We start from the raw sequence: 21,458 nt of genomic DNA on the forward strand, positions 1-21,458 counted from the left end.
AGGGCCATTCTGGATATTTGATGTATTTATGTGTATATATATGTGTGTGTGTGTGTGTGTGCAAATATGTGTGTGTGTATAGATATATTCATATTCAGATTGCATATGGAGGCGGAATATAAATACTGTAAATAAATAAATATTCATATTCAGACTGCATCACAGGGACTCCTGAGCATGTGCAGAGTGCCCAGGACCCCATGGGGAGGGCCGTTTAGGGTATTTGGTGTATGTATGTGTGTGTAGATATATATATTGATATTCAGATTGCATCACAGGGACTTCTGAGCATGTGCAGTGTGCCCAGGATCACGAGAGGAGGGCTGTTTAGTGTATTTGATGTATTTATGTGTATATATGTGTGTGTGTGAAAATATGTGTGTGTATAGATATATTCAGATTCAGATTGCATATGGAGGCGGAATATAAATACATGTAAATAAATAAATATTCATAATCAGATTGTGTGTGTAGATATATATATTGATATTCAGATTGCATCACAGGGACTCCTGAGCATGTGCAGAGTGCCCAGGACCACATGGGGAGGGCTGTTTAGGATATTTGGTGTATGTGTGTGTGTGTGTGTAGATATATATATATTGATATTCAGATTGCATCACAGGGACTCCTGAGCATGTGCAGAGTGCCCAGGACCACATGGGGAGGGCTGTTTAGGATATTTGGTGTATGTGTGTGTGTGTGTGTGTAGATATATATATATTGATATTCAGATTGCATCACAGGGACTCCTGAGCATGTGCAGAGTGCCCAGGACCACATGGGGAGGGCTGTTTAGGATATTTGGTGTATGTGTGTGTGTGTGTGTGTAGATATATATATATTGATATTCAGATTGCATCACAGGGACTCCTGAGCATGTGCAGAGTGCCCAGGACCACATGGGGAGGGCTGTTTAGGATATTTGGTGTATGTATGTGTGTGTAGATATATATATATTGATATTCAGATTGCATCACAGGGACTCCTGAGCACGTGCAGAGTGCCCAGGACCACATGGGGAGGGCCGTTTAGGGTATTTGGTGTATTTATGTATTTGTATATATATGTATGTGTGTGTGTAGATATATATATAGATAGATAGATATAGATATATATTTGATATTCACACTGCATCACAGAACTCCTAAGCATGTGCAGAGTGCCCAGGACCACATGGGGAGAGCCGTTTAGTATAAGATGCTTGGAATATATTTACATTAATATATATGTATCTAGCTAATCTACCTATCTATACACATAATCTATCTAGACGCATAATAAAAGTGAAAATGTGTACGTGTGTATGTGGCGGAAGTGTCCACTTACACAGACAGCCCCCTTTGTTATGGACATGCAAATAAATAATAACAGATTGCCTGGAACCAAGTGGCTTGTGTGCAAAGACAGAAACGTGAATATTTTTCCTTTTAAACCCAATCATCTTTTATTTTAAACCCAACTGCAAAATCAACCCAAATAAATTAAATAGGAGATTTGAAGAAAGCCGGAAAGTTCCTTTCAGGGGAAGGACTTTTTGGGGCCCAAAGAAGTGACTTTCTGGAAGAATTTCGATCCCTTCGGACCTGCTTACTGGGGATGCTGGGAGCTGCAGTGCAAAGGAAAGCGGCCGGCGCTCAGTCCACCTTGCCTGCCTCCTTCTTGGCGGCACGGCTCTCCCGCAGGATCTTGGCCATGGAGAGGAGGATGGGGACGGCCATGGGGAGGAAGAGCGGGATGTAAATGGCAAACTTCTGGTCGTCAGGGAAGTAGAGGAGGTGGAGGAGCGAAGGGTGGAAGAAGGCCCGCTCCGAGGACGTGACGGCCGCCTTGCTGGCCAGGAAGGCTGCCTCCAGCTGCCCGGCTTCCAGCTCCTGCAAGGCCCCTTGTGCAGACTCCACTGCATGGAAGACCTGCATCAAAGCGGGGAGAAACCAGAGCAAATTAATGGACTACCGACTGGCACCAGAGGACCAAGCAAAGGCCTAGAGAGGACCTCGTTTGAATCAATGGAACCTAGAGGGGACGTATTATGAATCAACAACACCGTGGGTAATAGCGATCTCTACTGAAACGAATTACTTTTGGTTCAAGAACATATAGGTGCATGAAAGGACCCACCCACTGCCTACAGGGAATGTATTATGGATGAACGACACCATAGATAATGGGAAACTGCTGAAATGAATTACTTTTGGCTCAAGGAGAACGTATAGTTGCACCAAAGGACCTACACAATGCCTAGAGGGTATGTATTATGGATCAACGACGCCGTGGATAACAGGGAACTGCGGAAATGAATGACTTTTGGCTCAAGAAGAACATATAGTTGCATGAAAGGACCTACACAATGCCTAGGGAGAACGTATTACGGATCAACAACACAGTGGATAGTAGGGAACTGCTGAAATGAATTACTTTTGGCTCAAGGAGAATGTATAGTTGCACGAAAGGACCTACACAATACCTAGGGGGTACATATTATGGATCAATGAGACAGTGGATAATAGGGAACTGCTGAAATGAACGACTTTCGGCTCAAGGAGAAAGTATAGTTGCATGAAAGGACCTACACAATGCCTAGGGGGAACGTATTATGGATCAACAACACAGTGGATAGTAGGGAACTGCTGAAATGAATTACTTTTGGCTTATGGTAAATGTACAGTTGCACGAGAGGACCTACACGATGCCTGGGGAGATGTATTATGGATCAACAACATTGTGGATACAGTGATCTCTACTGAAATTATTATTATTATTATTATTATTATTATTATTTTATGACACAGCAAACAAGATAGTTATGCTGGGTTTCATATCACAAAATCACAAGTCGAACCGTTCCCAAGTGTCTAGGACTATTATTATTATTATTATTATTATTATTATTATTAATACGCTGCTTTATTTCTCCCGAAGGAGACTCAATGCGGCTTACAATTATTAATCACTTCCAGAGACCCGCCAAAAAAAGGCCAAGAACAGGCGTGCGTTGTACCTCGGAGGCCACGTCATCCTTGATGACAATGTTCCCAATCTTGCCCAGCAGCTGGGCCAGTGAGGTCAAGGTGGTGGAGACGGTGGCCACGTTCTCCACGGTCCGGGCCCAGAGCAGCCGGTCCAGCTCCCAGTCGCAGAGGCCAGCATTGCCTGGGTTGGCCAGGAGTGCTCCCTCCGGCAGTGGTGTCTGGGAGACTCCAAAGAGCAGCCTGCCAAGGGGACAAAAAAAAGCCCACCATCATTATGTTGATCAACAGGAACCCAGAGCCAGAGAATGACCACCAAAGCAGGGGAGAGCATTCGGACTTGGGTCCTGATCCCTGACGAACCATTGGCGAGGGGTCTTAGAACCATAGCGTCCCAAAGCTGGTCTAGATGCCCTTTAAGGGTCCCAAAGCCAGTCTAGATGCTCTTTATGGGTCCCCAAAGCCAGTCTAGATGCCCTTTATGGGTCTCAAAGCCAGTCTAGATGCCCTTTATGAGTCCCAAAGCCAGTCTAGATGCCCTTTAAGGGTCCCAAAGCCAATCCAGATGCCCTTTAAGGGCCCCAGAACCAGTCTAGATGCCCTTTATGGGTCCCAAAGCCAGTCTAGATGCCCTTTATGGGTCCCCAAAGCCAGTCTAGATGCCCTTTATGGGTCCCAAAGCCAGTCTAGATGCCCTTTATGGGTTCCAAAGCCAGTCTAGATGCCCTTTATGGGTTCCAAAGCCAGTCTAAATGCCCTTTATGGGTCCCAAAGCCAGTCTAGATGCCCTTTATGGGTTCCAAAGCTCACCGCAGCTGGGCCAGGAAGACCTCCATCACAGCCACCATATTGACATCCACTCTTTTTGGGAAGGAAGTTTCATTGGCTGTGTCCGGTCCAACGTTGTAGATCTGTCGAGAAAGAAAGAGGATCGACAGTGATCCTTTCTCCCTTGTTCTAAGGACCATCCACTGAGGGATTTCTTCCTAACCCAGGAATATTTATTTATTTAGAAGATGGTTTTTGAAAGGCATCAGATTAGAGGAGCTGTCTTCATAGACCTATCAGCAGCATTTAATACTGTAAAACATCGCCTTCTCCTAAGAAAAATGTATAATATCACAAAGGATTACCACCTCATCCGCTTCATAGGAAATCTGTCACAAAACAGGAGCTTTTTTGTTGAGTTCCAGGGTCAGAGAAGCAGATGAAGAAAACAGAAGAACGGCCTGCCTCAGGGCAGCGTGCTTGCTCCATTAATGTTTAACATCTACACATATGACCAGCCACTGTCAGAAGAGACAGCGAGTTTCATCTATGCTGACGATCGTGCCATCACCGCCCAAGCAGAGAGCTTTGAAATGGTTGAACAGAAGCTCTCTGAAGATTTAGGTGTTCTTACTGCCTATTACAGGGAAAACCAGCTGATTCCTAATCCATCTAAAATGCAAATGTGTGCTTTTCACCTTAAGAACAGACAAGCATCTCAAGCTGAGGATTGCCTGGGAAGGAATCCCACTTGAATATTGCAGCACACCAAAATACCTGGGAATCACTCTGGACCATGCTCTGACTTATAAGCAAAAAAGTGGGTGCTAGAAATAATATCATACGAAAGCACAATCTGGGATCACAACCAGACACAGAGAAGAAATCTGCCCTTGCGCTTTGCTACTCTGCTCCTGAATACGCATGCCCAGTGTGGAATACACCTCAAGGCTCTTAATGAGACATGCGCATTATCACAGGATGTCTATGCCCAATACTACTGGAGAAATTATACTATTTAGCCGGTATTGCACCACCTAACATCCGTCAGGAAGTAGCAGCCTGTAATGAAAGGACCAAGGCAGTGACATCTCCGGCCCTGCCTCTGTTCGGATATCAGCCAGCACGCAAACGCCTTAAATCAAGAAACAGCTTCCTAAGATCTATAGAGATACCCACAGGAACAACTCAGTAAGCCAGAGTCCAAAAGTGGCAGGCTAAAACCCAGAACCTCAATCAGTGACTGAGACCGGATGAGAGACTCCCTCCTGGGAACACAGAAGACTGGGAAACTTGGAAGGTGCTGAACAGACTGCGCTCTGGCACCACAAGATGCAGAGCCAACCTTAAGAAATGGTGATACAACATGCGAATGTAGAGAAGATAAACCACAGACCACTATTACAATGCAGCCTGAGCCTGCCACAAGCACAATGGAGGACCGTCTCACAGCGACACCAGAGGCACTCCAAGTGGCCAGCTTCTGGTCAAAGGAAATTTAATATAATGCCAAATTTTTGTTAATGTGGGATTTGTGTATTAGTAGTGTTTAAATGAAATTTGTGTCTAGCATGTATTGCATCATCCAGGAAATGCTATGGTGTGTAAAGAGTTAATTTGGTAAGAAGCTGTATTGACCTTGGATGTGTGGCTGGAGCCAGATAGGAGGGTCCAGACTACAAGTGTGTTTGTATATAGCTGATGGCATCAGATGAGATCTGTTTCTGCCTGCTGAGAAGATCCGTGCTGTTTGTCTAGATTAAAAGTCCTGTGTCTATCGTCTGCAAGTCTGTTTGTCTTGTCAGGTAAAACTTTGTACATATTTTTACTTCGTCTCTGACGTTCTTTCGTTCTGCGCTTCAACTGACATCATACATCTGCTGCTACGCTGCGCGCATTACTCTGACAATTTAACATTGTTTGTGGTTTTTCTATACATTATGACTGTATTCTCCATTCACTTCTGACACGATAAATACATAAATAGCCCAGCATTGATTTATATAAATAACATTCTTATTATTAGTCCTCCTCTTTGCAGATTCAACTATTTGTTGGATCTCTGGCTGCTGCTGCAACGGAGGGACACATCTTCCCCTCTCCTGACTGGGGCTTTCTGATGCTGAGCAGCATTCTGGGAAATGTAGTTCATGGCAGTACCTATTGTATTCTCCGACACAGGGCTCCTCGCCTTCCCAAACCACATTTCCCAGAATCCTGTGCTTTCTCAGTCTCTTTCCCAGCTCACTCAGCTCATCCCGCCCTGAAACGCCTCATGAAGACTAACAAAACAAATGCACATGACTCTTACTTACCATAATGCCGCCCCATCGAGGGCTATGGAAGGCATTCGTGGGCACGGCAGACCCATCCTTGCCCTGGATGTAGAGGGGCGAGTGCAAATCTTCCGGAATATATAACAGGAAGTTGAGCACCGGGTAAAGTGAGGCAGCGCTGGAACCTGGGTGGTGATAGGTATGGAGAGAGACAGAAGTTGAGATAAGGAAAGGTAGCAAGATAGAGGTATGTAGGTACCGTATATACTCGAAGATAAGCCGAGTTTTTCAGCCCTTATTTATGAGCTGAAAAAGCCTCCCTCGGCTTATAATTGGGTCAAGGGGAGCTTGCAGGCTTTTGCTTGCAATATGTGATCTATTTCTCTCTCCTCCTCCCTTATCAGTGTGTTTTCTTTTGCAAAGCCTCTCTCGCTCTTAATCAAGGGAATGTTTTGAAAAGAGAAACACTCTTGTAAGTCAAGAAGAAGAAAAATATATATTCATTCATCTTATGAAAGCATTTTCCCCTGAAACTCTCCTTTTAAACTCGCCTACAGATATATCAGCATAAACCCCTTGCAAGCTTTTGCCATCTCTATGTACTTTTATATGTGTATCTATCTATATACATTAATTTTATATATGAATTTCCCCTCATATGTTTGCAAGTCTCTGCAAATATCTATATAAAGAGAGATGTCTGGATAGATATGAATATATTCTTACCTACCTATATTACAGGAGGGAAATGCACAAACACACACACACACAGAGGGGATTTGCAAATGTTTCAGGGGGAAATGCATATGTGAAATTAGTATCTATAATTATAGATCTATATCTAGCTCTGCATTGATTATATAGGCATTGAATGTTTGCCTGTTACTATGTTGGAAGCCGGCCTGAGTCCCCATGGGGAGATAGGGTGGGATCCAAATGAAGGGTTTTTTTATTATTATTATTATTATTATTATTATTATTATTATTATTATTATTTTATTATGACACAGCAAACTGTTATGATTGAGCCTCATGGCTCTGTTACTGACAGACGTGGGCGTAAGACTCCTCGGGAGTCAGATACTCTCGAGGAGCGAGAGAGAAAAAGATTGCGAGACATATTTGCAGCACCATCTGACGAAGAATCTTTCGAAGGGTTTACGGAGAGAATGGAGGAGGGGCTGGTTAGCTCAGAGGAGGATGAGATGGATTGGACTCGGGTAAGGGAGGAATTGGGGGCCACTGGCCATGATGGGGCAGAAGATGAATGGGGACCTTCAGGATTAGACCCATGGCTTAGCTGGAGGGATGGGACGGGATCCACAGCTGGAGATGCTGTTGGGCGTAGTCAGAGGTGTTCCAGCTCTGACGAGGAAAGTGATGAGGAAACGCCCGGGTTAAGGAGGACAGCTGACAGTGATGAAGATTTGTAACTGGCATAAAATGGGGCTTGGGAGCAATTGCAAATTGCGTCGGGCAAGGTAATCTGGGCAAACGCTTGGGATCCGTGTGTGTGTGGGACGCTTCCCTGAAGACTTGTGTGCTTTCCTGTGCTGAGACGTAAGTTGATTGGAATCCAAGGTCAGACGGCGGGAGGGATTGTGTGGGCATTTGTTTGTGCAAACCTGTGTTTACTCTTATTAGCTTGACCTTCCGTCGTCTTTCTGACGGACGCCATCTCCTGCTTTGAGAACCCGGACTGAACTGACCACGGCTTGTCTTCCCCCCTTCTTGGACTTGGAAAAACTACAAACGTCTGCTTCTGGCTTTGATCTACGGAACGGAACTGGTCTACTCTACTTCTACAATCCTTGGCTGAATTGCTCGTGTTGGAGATCCTGTCTACTGTGTGTGTGTGGGAGCGACGCAAGTTACTCTAAGCACAGTGCTGGCAGCAGAGAGGAATCTGCTGCCAATTAGTTGCATTCTTTGTATCTTTTGTTCCTTGGCTTTCGTTCTGTTAATACCTAGGCTGAAGCAAGCAGTTTGTTTTTACCCGGATTAAACTCCGGTTTAATCCGGTTTATCTTTTGAACATTTACTTTTGTCCCTTTTTGCTCCTAAAGGCAAAAACTGCCTGGCCCTTGTGTTTTTACGGGCATTTTTGAGTTCTGTAATCTAATAAACTCTGTTACTTTGAATCTTGTGGCGTTCTGTCCTTGACAGATTGCCCGACGCCAAAAAAAAGTTTATTGCAGCAATAAACCCGTCAGGAAGACGATGGATGAGTTAAGAGCCAAAGTAGACCAATTGCAAACGGCCTTTACCGTAAGCCAAACAGCTTTTGCTGTGAAAGGACATGTTTTGACTCCTGAACGCTTTGACGGAACCAGGTGCAAGTTGCCAACCTTTTTGGCACAAGTGGAGCTTTATTTTTCTCAGCTCAGTGCTCATGCTTTTCCTACTGACACTAGTAAGGTGGCTTTTATTTTGAGTTTGTTGACCGGTTCCGCAGGACAATGGGCCACTAATTTAATTTTGGGAAATGACCCAGTCAAGGACAATTTGAATAATTTCAAAAAGTTGTTAACTGATACTTTTGGGGATCCTCTCCGCACGGAGAACGCTGGGTGGGCCCTGTATCGGTTGAAACAGGGAAAGGGGACTGTTTTGGATTACTTAAATAAGTTTAACCTGTATCGCCACCAGCTGGATTGGGGGGAAAATGCATTCATGCTTTTATTTACTGCCGGGTTAAGTGATATGCTCCAGGATGAATTAGCACGCTTGGAGCCGGCTGAAAGCTGGGACGCCTTAGTAGCTAAGGTGCTGCGTTTAGACGCAAGGTTCGAGGCTCGTAAACACTCAAAAGCAATGTGTGCGCCACCCATGCATGTAACCAGGAAACCTCAGCAGTAACGTGGGAGGTGCAGGGAGTAACGGGAACGTTTGTGTGGGATATTACGAGCTTGCCTCGATATGATGTGATCCTGGGGATGGATTGGCTAGCTGTAGTAAACCCACAAGTGGATTGGGCAACACGTAAAGTGATCTTAAAGAGGCAGGATTGTTGCACTCTAAACGTTACTCATGCTGATATGGAGGGAGTGCCTGCTGAGTATGGGGAGTTCTCTGATGTATTTTGTAAAAGAGAAGCGGACAAATTACCACCGCACAGGCCATATGATTGCGCCATCAAGTTGGCAGAAGGTGCGAAACTGCCAGCAGGGAGGCTGTATGCCTTGACTGTACCGGAAAGGCAAGCTTTGCGGGAGTTTTTAGATGAAAATTTAGCCAAGGGGTTTATTCGCCCATCTAGTTCTCCAACTGCGGCACCAGTATTCTTTGTAGCCAAAAAGACTGGGGAACTTAGGCTGGTCTGCGACTATCGGATCCTAAACAAATACACCATTCGGGATAGGTACCCGCTCCCTTTAATCTCGGAACTGTTATCAAGGGTGCAAGGGGCTAAGGTCTTTACCAAGCTTGACCTGCGGGGGGCCTATAACTTAATCCGTATACGGGAAGGGGATGAATGGAAGACGGCATTTAACACGTGTTTCGGATGCCACGAGTTCCGAGTCATGCCTTTTGGGCTTTGTAATGCTCCTGCGGTCTTCCAGAGGTTCATGAACGATGTGTTCAGGGACCTAATTGACCAATTTTTAGTGATTTATTTGGATGATATCTTGATTTTTTCTAAGGACGAGAAAGAACATCGTCAACATGTCAAGCAGGTTCTGCACCGACTGCGGGCTAATGGGCTTTTCGCCAAGGCTTCCAAATGCGTCTTTCATGTGCCTGAAGTGGAGTTCCTAGGTCATGTAGTGTCAGGTAGGGAACTTAAAATGGACCCACATAAGGTTGACGCCGTCAACTCATGGCAGGAGCTGAAGACTAAGAAGGATGTACAAAGGTTCTTAGGTTTTGCTAATTACTACCGGGAGTTTATTCCGAATTTTGCAAAGCTCACGGTACCTTTGACGCAGCTTCTGCGCAAGAAACAGCCATTTGTGTGGGGGCGGGAAGCTCACGAGGCGTTTCTACAACTAAAGTCTAGTTTTCAATCGGACAACATACTAACCCATCCTGATGTTGACAAACCGTTCGTGGTAGAAGCGGACGCTTCTAGCTACGCGTTGGGGGCTGTATTGTCTCAGAAGGATTCCTCAGGGACCTTGCGTCCCTGTGGATTTTACTCACGGCAACTAACACCCTTCGAGCAGAACTATACCATATGGGAGAAGGAGTTGTTGGCGATTAAGGTGGCGTTTGAGGTGTGGCGGCACTGGCTTGAAGGGGCACGGCACCAGATCGTGGTCAGATCTGATCACAAGAACTTAGAGCACTTGCAAACAGCAAAGAAGTTAAACCAGCGTCAAATCCGATGGGCTTTGTTTTTCTCCAGGTTTAACTTCAAGGTGCAGTTCGTAGAGGGGAAGGCAAACTTGCGGGCCGATGCTTTATCCCGCAAGCCGGAGTTTAAGACCAATGAGCAGGTTGTATGTCAGACCATCTTGCCTACTGCCTCTCTGTGTGTTGTAGATAATGAGCTCGGGTTACATGACCAGATCCTTGCGGCTCAGAGGGATGATGTGTGGACACAGGAGCAACTGATGTTGCTCTCAGCAGGTAACCGTACCATACTGCCGCATCTACAAGATCAAGACGGAGTATTGGTACGCAGGGGGCAGGTCTACGTACCAGTGGGGGCCCTCAGGTTGGAGGTGATTAGAGCCCACCATGACGAACCCATGGCTGGGCACTTTGGCAGATTCAAGACCGTGCAGCTCATTACCAGGAGCTATTGGTGGCCAAAGATGCGGCAAGACATTCTGCGCTTTTGTGACAGCTGCGCCGTTTGCCAGCAGAGTAAGACGCCTGTTGGGCGCCCTAGAGGGTTGTTGTCGTCTTTACCTGTTCCGGACAGGCCATGGCAAATCATTTCCATGGATTTCATTTCAGATTTGCCTAAGTCTGGGGGTTATACTTGTATTTGGGTGGTGGTGGATTTATTTAGTAAACTGGCTCATTTTATTCCTTGTTCAACCATTCCGGCGGCCCCTACGTTGGCCTTACTATTTACTAAGCACATCTATCGTTTGCACGGAGCACCCGAGGTGATTATTTCAGATAGGGCTCCGCAATTTGTGTCACGCTTTTGGAAACATTTCCATGAGTGCTTGGGGACTAAGTTAAACGTTTCTTCAGCCTTTCATCCGCAAACGGATGGACAGTCGGAACGGGTTAATGGGCTCTTAGAGCAATATCTGCGTTGTTTTTGTTTAGATCAACCCACGGCTTGGGTGAAGTGGCTACCGGTGGCGGAATTTGCTTACAACAATGCGGTGCACACATCTAGTCAGCATACGCCGTTTGAGCTAACTTATGGTTTTCACCCACGGGGAGGTGTGGCGCCGTCGACCAATGTGGTCTCTTCGGACCCTGTGTACCGCTCTACGGAAATGGCTGCATTGCATGATGTTGCCCGTCGCTTACTGTTGGAAGCTAAGGCAACGCAGAAGACTCAGGCTGACCGCCACAGGCAGGCAGGGGAGGAGTTGGAAGAAGGGGATTTGGTGTGGTTATCTTCCAAACATATTAAACAGGCTGGGGGAAAGTTTGCGCCTCGGTATTTGGGTCCCTTTCCTATCGTTAAAAAGATTTCTTCCGTTGCGTTTCGTTTGCGTTTACCGTCTAGTTTAAAGGTCCATCCAGTCTTTCATCGTTCGCTGTTGAAACTTGATACCTCTAGTCGTCGTGGTGCTATAGCGGAGGGTATCACTGCCACTTCTCCGCCATCGGGGGAGGAGGCCTTTGTGAGAGGGGATAGTGTTATGATTGAGCCTCATGGCTCTGTTACTGACAGACGTGGGCGTAAGACTCCTCGGGAGTCAGATACTCTCGAGGAGCGAGAGAGAAAAAGATTGCGAGACATATTTGCAGCACCATCTGACGAAGAATCTTTCGAAGGGTTTACGGAGAGAATGGAGGAGGGGCTGGTTAGCTCAGAGGAGGATGAGATGGATTGGACTCGGGTAAGGGAGGAATTGGGGGCCACTGGCCATGATGGGGCAGAAGATGAATGGGGACCTTCAGGATTAGACCCATGGCTTAGCTGGAGGGATGGGACGGGATCCACAGCTGGAGATGCTGTTGGGCGTAGTCAGAGGTGTTCCAGCTCTGACGAGGAAAGTGATGAGGAAACGCCCGGGTTAAGGAGGACAGCTGACAGTGATGAAGATTTGTAACTGGCATAAAATGGGGCTTGGGAGCAATTGCAAATTGCGTCGGGCAAGGTAATCTGGGCAAACGCTTGGGATCCGTGTGTGTGTGGGACGCTTCCCTGAAGACTTGTGTGCTTTCCTGTGCTGAGACGTAAGTTGATTGGAATCCAAGGTCAGACGGCGGGAGGGATTGTGTGGGCATTTGTTTGTGCAAACCTGTGTTTACTCTTATTAGCTTGACCTTCCGTCGTCTTTCTGACGGACGCCATCTCCTGCTTTGAGAACCCGGACTGAACTGACCACGGCTTGTCTTCCCCCCCTTCTTGGACTTGGAAAAACTACAAACGTCTGCTTCTGGCTTTGATCTACGGAACGGAACTGGTCTACTCTACTTCTACAATCCTTGGCTGAATTGCTCGTGTTGGAGATCCTGTCTACTGTGTGTGTGTGGGAGCGACGCAAGTTACTCTAAGCACAGTGCTGGCAGCAGAGAGGAATCTGCTGCCAATTAGTTGCATTCTTTGTATCTTTTGTTCCTTGGCTTTCGTTCTGTTAATACCTAGGCTGAAGCAAGCAGTTTGTTTTTACCCGGATTAAACTCCGGTTTAATCCGGTTTATCTTTTGAACATTTACTTTTGTCCCTTTTTGCTCCTAAAGGCAAAAACTGCCTGGCCCTTGTGTTTTTACGGGCATTTTTGAGTTCTGTAATCTAATAAACTCTGTTACTTTGAATCTTGTGGCGTTCTGTCCTTGACACAAACAAGATAGATATGCTGGATTTCATATCACAAAATCACAAGTCAAACACTTCCCAAGTGTCTAGGACTGTGTGATGTATTTTCGGATGATGCGTGCAGATCCCAGTAGGGTGGCCTTTTGCAGTTGGCAGATCATAATTTTGTCAATGTCTATTGTTTCCAAATGCCGGCTGAGATCTTTTGGCACGGCACCCAATGTGCCCATCACCACCGGGACCACTTGCACTGGTTTCTGCCAGAGTCTTTGAAGTTCAATCTTGAGGTCCTGATAGCGGCTGAGTTTTTCCTGTTTTTATTATTATTATTATTATTATTATTATTATTATTATTATTATTATTTATTAGGTTATTGTTGATACCATATTGTTTTTGTTGCCCCTACTTTTCCACTTATAGAGCTAGTTTATTGTTTTTCTTTGAAATACAGTAAATATTCAAAAACATTTAACCTACTGATGCCTCGATTAATGAAATTTTATTGGTATCTATTTTTATTTTGAAATTTACCCATAGCTGCTGCATTTCCCACCCTCGGCTTATACTTGAGTCAATAAATTATCCCAGTTTTTTGTGGTAAAATTAGGTGCCTCGGCTTATATTCGAGTCGGCTTATACTCGAGTATATATGGTAAATCCACAACGTCCGCCACTGTCCTGAGTCTTGTTTGCAACTGTTCCAAACTCTCACTCACCCAACCGGGCCTCTACTGGGTTGATGACATGGGGAAGGCTATGGACGCTCAGGCGGTAACTGGAGGACGCAGGGTCAAAACGAGGCGTCACTCCTAATGCTGCGTAATAGAGGATCTGCAAAAGGAAACATGGGGAAAAAGAGCACTGAGAAGGTTGTTATGGCACAACATGTCGCAAAAGATTACAGAGTGGAAGAAGAAGATGGAAGCTCCCGAGAGAGATTTCGATCAAACATTACAATGGAAAGTGGAGAAAAAGAAAGGAATTATGGGATTCACATATAACAAACTCATAGATAACCAATACAATACTAATGAAATGGTATAGGACCCCCCAGCAAAGAGCCCATATTTGGATATATCGATAAAATCAAAATAATAACAACACTCACTTGTGAGTCCACTGAAAACTCGGCCACGGGGCTCAGCTTCTCCAGCATTGGCTTCACAAAGCGCCGGATGGCCCCCTCGATGTCCCAATGCACGTCGTGAGACCTCGGATCTGGGTTCAGCAAGCTGAAGGTGATCTCGTATCCTACATGCAAGACAAGACACACGTGCTCTAGAGCTGTGCTTTGCGTGCGGTCAACTGATAGACTGGACTTGTTTGATGAGTGTGGCACTTGGCTTTGCATGCTAAGAAGCTTCTTCTCTAGGGCTCGAATAAACTTAGGTCTGAATAGAGCTGTACTTTGCAATGCAGAAAGCCATTACTATTGTTGCAGTATTTTATGTTATTATTAGTAGTAGTATGCCAGAAAGCCATCCATGCAACTATAGTATGAACTGAGATGTGCTTTGCATACCAGAAAACCACTGCTTTGTATTCCAGAAAACCAATCATGCAAATATCAGATGAACTGAGCTGTGCTTTGCATACCAGAAAACCACTGCTTTGTATTTCAGAAAACCAATCATGCAAATATCATATGAACTGAGCTGTGCTTTCCATACCAGAAAACCATTACTGTGTATTCCAGAAAACCAATCATGCAAATATCAGATGAACCGAGCTGTGCTTTGCATACTAGAAAACCATTGTTCTGTGGTCAAACTGTACTATGCTTGGAACACTAGAAAGCCCCTGGGAATGACATGTGGAGGGTGTCCAACCCATGTCCTACCAAGACTGGACTTGACGGGCCGCTTCCACTCGGCGCCTGGTTGGCCAATGAGGACGCGGTCAGCAAGGGCTTCTGCGAGGGAGTCAGGTGTGAAGGACATGGCGTGGGCCACTCGCTGGACGTGAGCGTCCACTTTGGTGAGGGCATCCTCCGCGTTGAGAGGGGACCGAAGGACGGCACTGCGGTGCTTCCCGACAAACACGGCAACGTCCTGCAGAACAGATGCAGGAGAAGCAGTTACGTTGACGGGTCACATAATATATATAGCAACATATATTATATATAATATAATACAAATGGGATCCCAAACATTGTGCAGAAGGTGTTGAAGAAGGCTTTCATGGTCGGAATCACTGGGTTGCTGTGAGTCTTCTGGGCTGTATGGCCATGTTCCAGCATCGAACAAGAGGGATCCTCTCACCTCTGCAGGAGTCTACCGTATACCATGCAGCTGTGGACAAGTCTGTGAGCGTGGGTGTCAGGGTGCGAGCTGGGTGGGTTTCTCCAAACTCCATCAATCATCTTCTCCAGCACCCTGATGAATTGGTTGCAATCGTCTGCCTCACCAATTCCTCTTCAACGTCAGACTCAAACACATCTGTAGTCTGAAGTCCAAACATTTATTTCCATATCTATATTTACAAAGCACAGCAAAAGCCATCGCTCTGAGCTGGCATTTCTCTATAGCCTCTTCGCTCGGCAAGCACCAGCTCAACACACTCAGAGATAAGAAGCACATTCCTCAGTTCGAAGGAAGTTCCGACCTCCAAAGACCGGAAATCATGCCTGATAGGTCATAGCAGGCTGTCAGTCTAACTAGCCTGCTGTTAACTGTTTCATTGCTGAAACACACACTCTTGCCTAACAGCAGAAAACACTTGATTTTCATACACATACAGCCATAATCCAACAAAATCTACATAGGGACACCCAAACACAGCAGCATTGCCCAGGCACGAATCAAGGAACACGAAAGACACTGCAGACTAACTCAGCCATAGCAGAGCCCTTGATGACCCAACCTGGCATATTATTTGAAAGTACAGAAATGCTGAACCATTCTTAACAAATACTATGTCAGGCTACACAGAGAAGCCATTATAATCAACAAGCGTCTGAACAATTTCAACAGAAAGGAGGAAACCATGAAAATGAACACAATCTGGCTGCCAGTATTAAAAAAAACCTCTAAAATCAGAACAGTAAATAAAGAACAACACTCAGAAACAGGGGAATCCCAGACAGGAAACAATCAACAACAAATTCCCCCAGGCAGGAAGCAGCCAGGCTTTGAAGCTGAAAGGCAATTCAATGCTAATCAAGCTGGCCAATGGCAACATTCACACTTGCTTCCAACAGACAAGAGTTATTTCTTTTTCCCACCCTGGACATAATTCCACAGATATATAAACCTCACTTGCCTAGTTTCCAACAGACCTCACAACCTCTGAGGATGCCTGCCATAGATGTGGGTGAAACGTCAGGAGAGAATGCTTCTGGAACATGGCGAGACAGCCCAGAACCCTCACAGCAACATTGTGCAGAATCTCATTATAATAAAATCGGATAATGGACCTGTGGGAGGAGAAGGGAGTTTTGTGGAACCACATAAACAGTGATGGACCCCATGGAGGTCTCTTCTGTTGTCCGAAGGCTGGAATCGACCTCTGGAACGAGACAGAAAGGGGACAATAGTGTAATTTGGAATTTGCATCACCCTGCCCACTTTCCTATTCTTTTCTATGGCACACAGCAAACAGAGGAATTGATCAGAAAATGAACATACTGTAGAGGTTTGGGGAGAATTCACCATGATTTATAGGAGTTGTAGGTACTGGGATGTATAGTTCACATGCAATCTAAGAACACTCTGAACTCCACCAACAATGGACCTAGAACTCACTTAGCAGAACCCCCATGACCAATAAAAATACTGGAGGTTTTTGGGGGGATTTAGAGGACTTGTAGTTCACCTACATCCATGAATTCAAACAATGATGGATCTGGACCCAACTTGGCATGCATACCCAAAATGCCCACATTTGAATACTTTTGGGTTTTGGGTGGAATTGGCTTGGATATTTTGGAGTTGTGCGTACTGGGATGTATAGTTCACCTACAATCAATGAGCACCCTGATCTCCACCAAAGATGGAATTGGACCAAACTCGGCACACAGGGCCCCCATGACCAGCAAAAAATACTGAAGGTCTTTGGGGAAAATTCACCTTGTTTTGGGGGAGTTGTAGTTCACCTACCTCCAGAGAGCACTGTGAATCCAAACACTGATGGATCTGGACCAAACCTGACACACATACCTGATATGCCGAAACTGGATTACTGGAGGAGTTTGGGGAGAACTGGCCTTCCTCTCTGGGAGTTGTAGTTTACTCACAACTAGAGAAACTGTGACCTCCACCAATGATGGACCTGGACCTAACTTGGCACACAGAACCCCCAGGACTAACTCAACCTACTGGAAGGGTTTGAGTGGAGTTCTAGTTCACTCTGCAACCTGAGAGCACACTGAGCCTCACTGATAATGCATCCAGAGCACATTTGCCCAACATAACAAACTTAAAGTACTGATAGAATTTCTTGGGGTTAAGCTGGCCTGATGTGAGTTGTAGTTCACCCACAACCTTATGCATTTTTACAATTAAAAATTGATTTTTTCAAATAGCCTGGGCAACGCTGGGGACCCAAGCTAGTAAATAATAAATAATACCTTCCAGTGACTTCTGCGCCAGAATCATTTCCTCCTGCGTTGTCGCGCGGCGGTAGAACATCTCATAATGGGAGGTCACACTGGTCTTGGCTGCGAGAGGCAAACAGACGTGTCAAATCCACTACGTTTTTAAAATCTCTTGGTCCTATTGGTCGCCTACGCCAAGAGCGGGGCTGCTGAGCATGTTCAAAGTTTTCTTGCACTTACGATTCAAGGGGATCTCGACGTCCTGCATCTTGCGGGAAGGGAGTTTGCGCTCCTGCTTCGCCGGCAGCGACCCTTTTGCGAAGACGACCGACACCGGCACTGTCAGCTGGAACTGAATGACAGCAAAATCCTTAATTAATTGACGGAAACAGTGGATGAAAGATTACGCAGTGCAAGGAAGGCTGTAGCCAAGGGGCTGGTTGAGAAGTTCAAACCACCCCCAAATTTTTCAGGTTAAAAAAACCCTGTTTACTCCTGAATTTCAACTGGCACCTTTCAGCAAGCACGTCCAGAAGGATCTCAACCAAATTTTGATTATTCACACTATCATTTCTATATTTCTACTAATTTACATTTCAATAGCAGCAATAGCTGACAAGTTGGCCTACTTGCAGCCAGCAGGCAAAGCCAAAGGTACCGGCCTGGCCGGGGGGGGGGGGGAGATTTGTTGTGGCTCGGAGGATTTTTCAGAGGATGAATTTCAAAGTGAAGAGCCTGTTAGGGATCAGAGAAAATTCCAGGCCGAGAAGGCTTTGTTTAGGATTCCAGTGCTTGTTCCCAGCCAACAGAAAGTGTAGATTTCAGTTCCCTTGTGAAATGGGGAGTTTTCCCAAGAAGCCAGATTAGGTTTGAGAACAGAGGGAGTGAAAAATAGTCTAATCAGACGTTCTGAGAGAATTCGTGAGAAATCCTTGAAGCCCAGGTGCATTCAGCATGATCTCATGGCTTCTTGGTCAGGCTTAAATCAAGTGTTTACTTTGTGCTTCTCAGAGGAGACAACTTTGCCATAAGGATGGTATTCCTGTCTCAGCTCTCAAGTTCAAGATTCAAGATTCCTGTCTTTGTCTTTGTTCCTCGAAGGGTGTGCATTGGAAAAGCTCCTGTTTTTATGCTCGTGCATAATTTGAACGACTGATGGATTTTGGCTCTCTTGACAAAATTCACTTTGTCATTTTTGGATTGCTGCTATTTTGTATTTTCTACTCTACTGCATTTTTGGGAAATCCTTTTTTCCCTTTGCACATGCTTTTCCTACTAAACTTTTGTAGTCTATTGGACTCTGGTATGCTGTTGGGTGAAAAGTTATCTCAAGGCTAGAGTGCAACAGGATTTGACCTGGATGGCAGGTGGAAACTGAGGTGTCTCCACTGGTTCATCTAATCCAAGCCCTGCCAAGGAAACCATGGAATAGGAGCAAAGAGAAGAAGCTGTGCCATTGTTAGCCTCCCTGGCTACGGGCCTGGGAGGAGGAGTTGCGACCCGGCCCTACCGACCCTTAAGGTGTCCAGCTCCGCAATCTCGGCGTACGGCAACGAGGCCCGGTAGGTCTCCGTTGTTTTCCACCAGAGCGGAAGCCCCAGAACCACGGCAATGGCGGCGAAGGAGAGCGCGGCATACTTTCCTCGGGTCTTCTCTGCAGGAGAACGAGGGGAAATAAAAAAGAGAGAGAGAAAGAGAGAGAGAAGTCAGTCCTGAGTTCAAATCTAACACATCTGGGAAAGGCCTGGAGGCAACCTCAGCCTTTAATGGTGCCTTTCCAGCTCCTGGAAGCCTAGGAGACAAATTGGACTACAAATCCCATTATTCCCACAACCTTATAAATCCCACGGTCCCCTTCGGATCCCACAATCTGCAAATCCCACTATCTCCTAGTCTTGTATATAAATACTAGCTGGGCCCGGCCACGCGTTGCTGTCCTAGGTGGGTTTTTGTCTGTGGAGGCAAGTATGAATGTTGTAATTAGTCACCTTGAATGTTGTAATTAGTCACCTTGATTAGCATTGAATGAGCTTGCAGCTTCAAAGCGTGGTTGTTTCATCCCTGGGGGAATCTTTTGTTGGGAGGTGTTAGCTGGCTCTGGTTGTTTCCTGTCTGGAATACCCTTATTCTCAAAGTGTTGTTCTTTATTTACTGTCCTGATTGTAGAGTTTTTTTTAAAGATGGCTACCAGGTTTTGTTCATTTTGATGGTTCCCAGGAACTCAATAATAATGATGATGATGATGATGACTCTGAGGGGGAATCCTTTGTTGGGAAGTGTTAGCTGGCTCTGGTTGTTTCATATCTGGAATATGTCTAGCTGTGCTCAGTGACGCATTGAAGCCCCACCTGGTTAACGTCACCAAGTTTCTGGGGGAAGGGGGGGGGGCTCTGCACATGCGTGGTTTGTAATTTTTGGTTTTGGGGGGGTTTCTGAAATTTGGACGTAATTTTATAGGGTTCTTTGATGGAAAGACATAGATTGGATGACTATGTCTTCTGTGGCCAAATTTGGTGTGATTTGGTCCAGTAGTTTTGTTGTTTACTCCATGGGAATTATGCACATTACATTTTTGTGTGTGTGTGTGTGTGTTAACATTTTCTTTATTCCTTTATCCAATTTGTCGTCGATCCACTCCCTTTGTGGCCAAATTTGGTGTGATTTGGTCCAGTGGTTTTGTTGTTCACTCCATGGGAATTATGCACATTACATTTTTATATGTGTGTGTGTGTTTATGTTTGAAAACATGGTTGTTCCAGAGCGCGTTTAAATGAACAGGCCCAATAGAGCTGTTATTATAATACTTATTTCTGTTTTAAAAGCATATGGCACTTTATCACTGTTATTTATTTCCATGATACAGCACTTTACGAAACCTGTCCCCACTGGGTTGCTTTTAATTACTCTGATTTTATTTGCTTGGATTTTAATGTATTTGTCCATTATTTTATTTTGTGTATTGTTGGAATGTTTTAAGTTTATGTTAAATATGTTGTTGTTGTTCGGGCTTGTCCCTGTTGTGAGCCGCCCCGAGTCCCTTCGGGGAGATGGGGCGGGATATAAAAATAAAGTTTATTATTATTATTATTATTATTATTATTATTATTTATGTGTGTGTGTGTATGTCAGCATTTTCTTTATTCCTTTATCCAATTTGTCCAGTGGTTTTGTCCAGTGGTTTTGTTGTTTACTCCATGGGAATTATGCATGTTACATTTTTATATATGTGTGTGTATGTTAGCATTTTCTTTATTCCTTTATCCAATTTGTCGTCGATCCACTCCTTTGGGCTTGTCGCAAACCTACCATTTGTCAAAATAGATGGTCCTGTGCTATTCTTTCCCATTTCTGGCTGAATAGTATATTGGGATATATATGACTACAAATACTTTTATCCCCGTGGCTGCCCTTGTGTTGGGCTACAAATCCCATCATTCTGAGGCACTGCATCAGGCTACGAATCCCATTATTCCCGGTTGTGAGGCTCTGTATTGGACTTATTATGGACTATAGGTCCCATTGCCCCCATCGGATCCCACAAGTTTTATTATCTATCTATCTATCTATCTATCTATCTATCTATCTATCTATCTATCTATCTATCTATCTATCTATCTATCTATCTATCTATCTATAGCTTTGATTCCCCAGCTCATTCGCTTCCGTGGCCTTTTTGTCCCTCCTTTCTTCCCTTCGATCCTTACCGGCGGCATCCATTGCGGCGGCTGCAGCGGCGTGACCCGCCATCTTGTCACGCGGAAGTCCTCCCTCAGCGGAGGGCAGGGCTTCGGCGACTCAGCCTCGAACCAACCAATGGGATTGGCGTGTCCTCCGAGTGACAGCGGTGGCACCCAATAAGAGAGTCGTACAGGCGAGGTGGGCTGAAGCGACGTCCTGTACGTCGAAGGGGGCGGGAGGTAAACACAAACCTGGCCTATCCCGTTGCGGCGAGCAAAAGACCGACCAATGGGAAAAATGCCTGCTTCACTACGGTGAGGGAGGAGGCTCA

The 21,458-nt window shown here is 45.4% G+C and overlaps 1 protein-coding gene across 1 annotated transcript; it reads right to left on the reverse strand.

Annotated features, from left to right (window-relative positions):
- Positions 1-1,419: 1,419 nt before the first annotated feature.
- Positions 1,420-21,310, reverse strand: pigs (phosphatidylinositol glycan anchor biosynthesis class S). The gene is made up of 12 exons (XM_003227279.4): positions 21,154-21,310; positions 18,964-19,103; positions 17,690-17,801; positions 17,483-17,572; positions 16,331-16,422; positions 14,756-14,966; positions 14,024-14,166; positions 13,632-13,746; positions 6,053-6,198; positions 3,780-3,880; positions 3,002-3,212; positions 1,420-1,913 (listed from the first exon to the last, which is right to left on the reverse strand). The coding sequence occupies exons 1-12, from the start codon at positions 21,194-21,196 to the stop codon at positions 1,638-1,640; spliced, it is 1,680 nt and encodes a 559-aa protein (XP_003227327.1). The 5' UTR covers positions 21,197-21,310; the 3' UTR covers positions 1,420-1,637.
- Between the last annotated feature and the right edge of the window lie 148 nt (positions 21,311-21,458).

The sequence above is a fragment of the Anolis carolinensis genome, unplaced genomic scaffold (assembly GCF_035594765.1).
Source record: "Anolis carolinensis isolate JA03-04 unplaced genomic scaffold, rAnoCar3.1.pri scaffold_7, whole genome shotgun sequence".
Taxonomy (NCBI): domain Eukaryota; kingdom Metazoa; phylum Chordata; class Lepidosauria; order Squamata; family Dactyloidae; genus Anolis; species Anolis carolinensis.

Coding starts and splice junctions, on each gene's coding strand:
- pigs (XM_003227279.4), bottom strand. CDS start 21,196: ATGGCGGGTCACGCCGCTGCAGCCGCCGCAATGGATGCCGCCG. Junction 14,967..16,330: donor ACTCCCTTCTCCTCCCACAG/GTCCATTATCCG, acceptor TCTGTTCTGCAG/GACGTTGCCGTGTTTGTCGG. Junction 1,914..3,001: donor AGGATGACGTGGCCTCCGAG/GTACAACGCACG, acceptor GCTTTGATGCAG/GTCTTCCATGCAGTGGAGTC.